The 3,081-nt window shown below is 34.0% G+C and overlaps 1 protein-coding gene across 1 annotated transcript; it reads left to right on the top strand.

Annotated features, from left to right (window-relative positions):
- Positions 1-838: 838 nt before the first annotated feature.
- LOC145092241 (Pentatricopeptide repeat (PPR) superfamily protein) lies at positions 839-2,605 on the top strand. The gene has a single exon (XM_079030172.1). The coding sequence runs from the start codon at positions 927-929 to the stop codon at positions 2,547-2,549; it is 1,623 nt and encodes a 540-aa protein (XP_078886298.1). The 5' UTR covers positions 839-926; the 3' UTR covers positions 2,550-2,605.
- Positions 2,606-3,081: the final 476 nt, after the last annotated feature.

Genomic DNA, 3,081 nt, shown 5'->3' with positions numbered 1-3,081 from the left:
TGTTTCGTGCTATAGCAGGTATAATAGATTGCTAACCTTTCTGATTTTTACAATTATGGCCTAAGTTTTAACTTTTATTACAAATCTATTCTAAACTCATTCTACAACTTTTCTTTATTGTTTTTTAAAACTTAATTTTTTCTACAAAATATTTTTTTTCACAAATTTATAACTTTTTTCATAAAATTATGTTTTTGACAACTTTTTACAAAGCTTTTTCAAACTTAGTTTTTTTAATAAAATTGTGAAAATGCATATGTAAAAAAAAACTTGTAAAATAGCAAGCTTATAATAGAAATTGAGCCATATTGGTAACAAAAATAAAATTTAGGCCAAAATATAAAAAGAAAAATTGGTTATAGGAAGTCACAAGGACCATTCATAACAAACTTTCATGATTGATCAAATTTGGTCTTTGAACTCTAAATAGCTAGTTGGCCAAATTTGATCTTTCCTCTTTCCTCTATATTTATTGGTCTGTATTTACATGTTTATTCGTCTCCACAAAATTTGCCTTGAAAAAGAGAAAACCTTTAATTACTAGTTATAATAGTCATTTTTGAACATTTTATAGTTAAGTTTATTGATTTTCTATATTAAAAAAATACAAAATGTATACATTTACAAAACTTGTTACTCTTACTCATACATAACGTTTTTAATAGATCCAAATATCCAATTAATAAAAGGTGATTGAGTCGTATCATACCAGATAATGTTTTGTTGGACCAAGCTGGACCGGGTATTTTGGACCCGGTGACCCGTCCGTGTTTATCATTTTGTTGTAAAGACTCCACTACACTTATTCTAAACTTAAAATCGTATATAAATACAATAATTGCTCACATAATCTTTTTGACTTTTTCCAGTAAACTAAAAAACCCAGGCATCATCCATAAACTATTCCGATCGCTAAACCACGGGTAATGTTGAATGCTGCATTGTTATGTAAAAATGGGAATCTGATCGCCTTGCTTGAAAACTGCAGATCATTGTGCCAATTCAAAAAGTTGCATTCCATCATCATTACATTCGGGCTTCCACTAACCCAAGAAGATGCATTCGTCTCAAGCTTTCTCTCTTTTGCAGCCACTCACTCCAAGAACATGGATTACGCCTACGCTATTTTCCTTCAACTTCCAAACCCAACTATCTTCAATTGGAACACAATCATTAGGGGTTACTCGAAAAGCAAAAATCCTAATAAATCGATATCAGTATTCGTTGACATGCTGCGGATGGGTATAACCCCAGACCATCTAACTTACCCGTTTCTAGCAAAGGCGGCGTCGCACTTACAAGAGGTTCGGCTTGGCCTATCGGTTCACGGACGTGTTATAAGAGATGGATTTGATGCTGACAGGTTCGTTAAGAATTCTTTGATTCATTTATCTTCTTCTTTCAAGGATCCAGGGTATGCACGCAAGCTGTTCGACGAAATGCCAAACAAGAACTTGGTTTCCTGGAACTCGATGTTGGATTGCTATGTCAAGTGTAAGAAAGTATCAATGGCTCGAGAAGTGTTTGATTCAATGCCAGAGCGTGATGTTGTATCCTGGAGCTCCATGATTGATGGATATGTCAAAGGTAGTGAGCATAGTGAAGCACTGGCTATCTTCCAAAAGATGCATGGATCTGGTATCAATGCAAATGAGGTGACTATGGTGAGTGTATTGGGTGCTTGTGCTCATTTAGGTGCACTTGATCAAGGGATCATGATGCATCACTACATTATCAACAAGAAGATAGCTTTAACTTTAGTGTTAAGAACATCACTTGTAGATATGTATGCCAAATGTGGAGCAATAGAGGAAGCACTATCTGTATTCCATGGAGCAATCATGAAACAAACCGATGTTTTAATATGGAATGCAATGATTGGAGGGCTTGCAACACATGGATTTGTACACGAATCACTTGATATGTTTAAAGAGATGCAGAAGAACAAGATCACACCAGATGAGATCACATACTTGTGCATACTAAGTGCTTGTGCTCATGGAGGTTTAGTAAATGAAGCTTGGTATTATTTCAAGTCTCTTAATCAAAATGGTTTGAATCCAAAAACCGAACATTATGCATGCATGATGGATGCATTGGCTCGAGCTGGAAAACTTAAGGAAGCATACACATTCTTGTCTAAGATGCCAATGGAACCAACTGCTTCCATGTTAGGGGCGTTGTTCAATGGCTGCATCAATCATAGGAATCTTGATCTTGCTGAAGTAGTGGGGAAGAAGCTTGTTGAATTGGAACCAGATCATGATGGTAGATATGTTGGTTTGTCAAATGTTTATGCAGTGATCAAGAGATGGGATGAAGCAAGAACAATGAGAGAAGTGATGGAGAAGAGAGGAGTTAAGAAGTCTCCAGGATGGAGCTTTGTGGAGATACTTGGATCACCTCACAGATTCATAGCTCATGATAAAACTCATCCACAATCTGAACAAATCTATAGCATGTTGAGTTTTGTAGTAAAGCAATTGAGTGATATAGATTCTGAAATGTTACATGATTGCATATATGTGAATTGTATACTCTTTGATTAGAGAGGATTTGATAAGTTCAATATGTAGGGTATGAGGATAAATTTCTATTTTCTTAACTTGCATTTAGTAAAATCAAGAACATAAATAAAAAAAAAAAAATCAATTTTAATGGTAATATGAATATGCACATACATGTATACGATACATCCTTCACAAGTTTTATTTAACCGGTAGAAGATTTATGAACATATTCACCAAACTAAGTATTAGTTTTGTACCGAACTCATAGCTGGCCTAAATTGTGTTGTTCATAGAGCATGAGATGTATATAACAACAATTAGGTGGCTTACAACAAGAATCTAATGCCCCAAGAAGCACAATGAATCTATGTAGGAATTGAAAGTTGAAATTATAACTTCAATCCATATAAAAACTGAAACTTGCATACCGATTAGATTGCCTTTGACCACTTCAACATATATATTTTAAGTAATGACTTTCGAAGGCGACTAGTTTTACTATTTTATACATTTAATCATTATATTTTTTACATATTTGACCAATAAATTTTCATATTGAATTTGCAATAGA

This window comes from Lactuca serriola, chromosome 3, assembly GCF_051521515.1.
Source record: "Lactuca serriola cultivar US96UC23 chromosome 3, Lser_US96UC23_V15, whole genome shotgun sequence".
NCBI lineage: Eukaryota > Viridiplantae > Streptophyta > Magnoliopsida > Asterales > Asteraceae > Lactuca > Lactuca serriola.
Note: the sequence above shows the minus strand (reverse complement) of the source record. Positions and strands in the feature narration are given on the sequence as shown.

Excerpts from the sequence above, each read along its gene's own strand:
- LOC145092241 (XM_079030172.1), top strand. The coding sequence starts at position 927 with ATGTTGAATGCTGCATTGTTATGTAAAAATGGGAATCTGATCGCCTTG.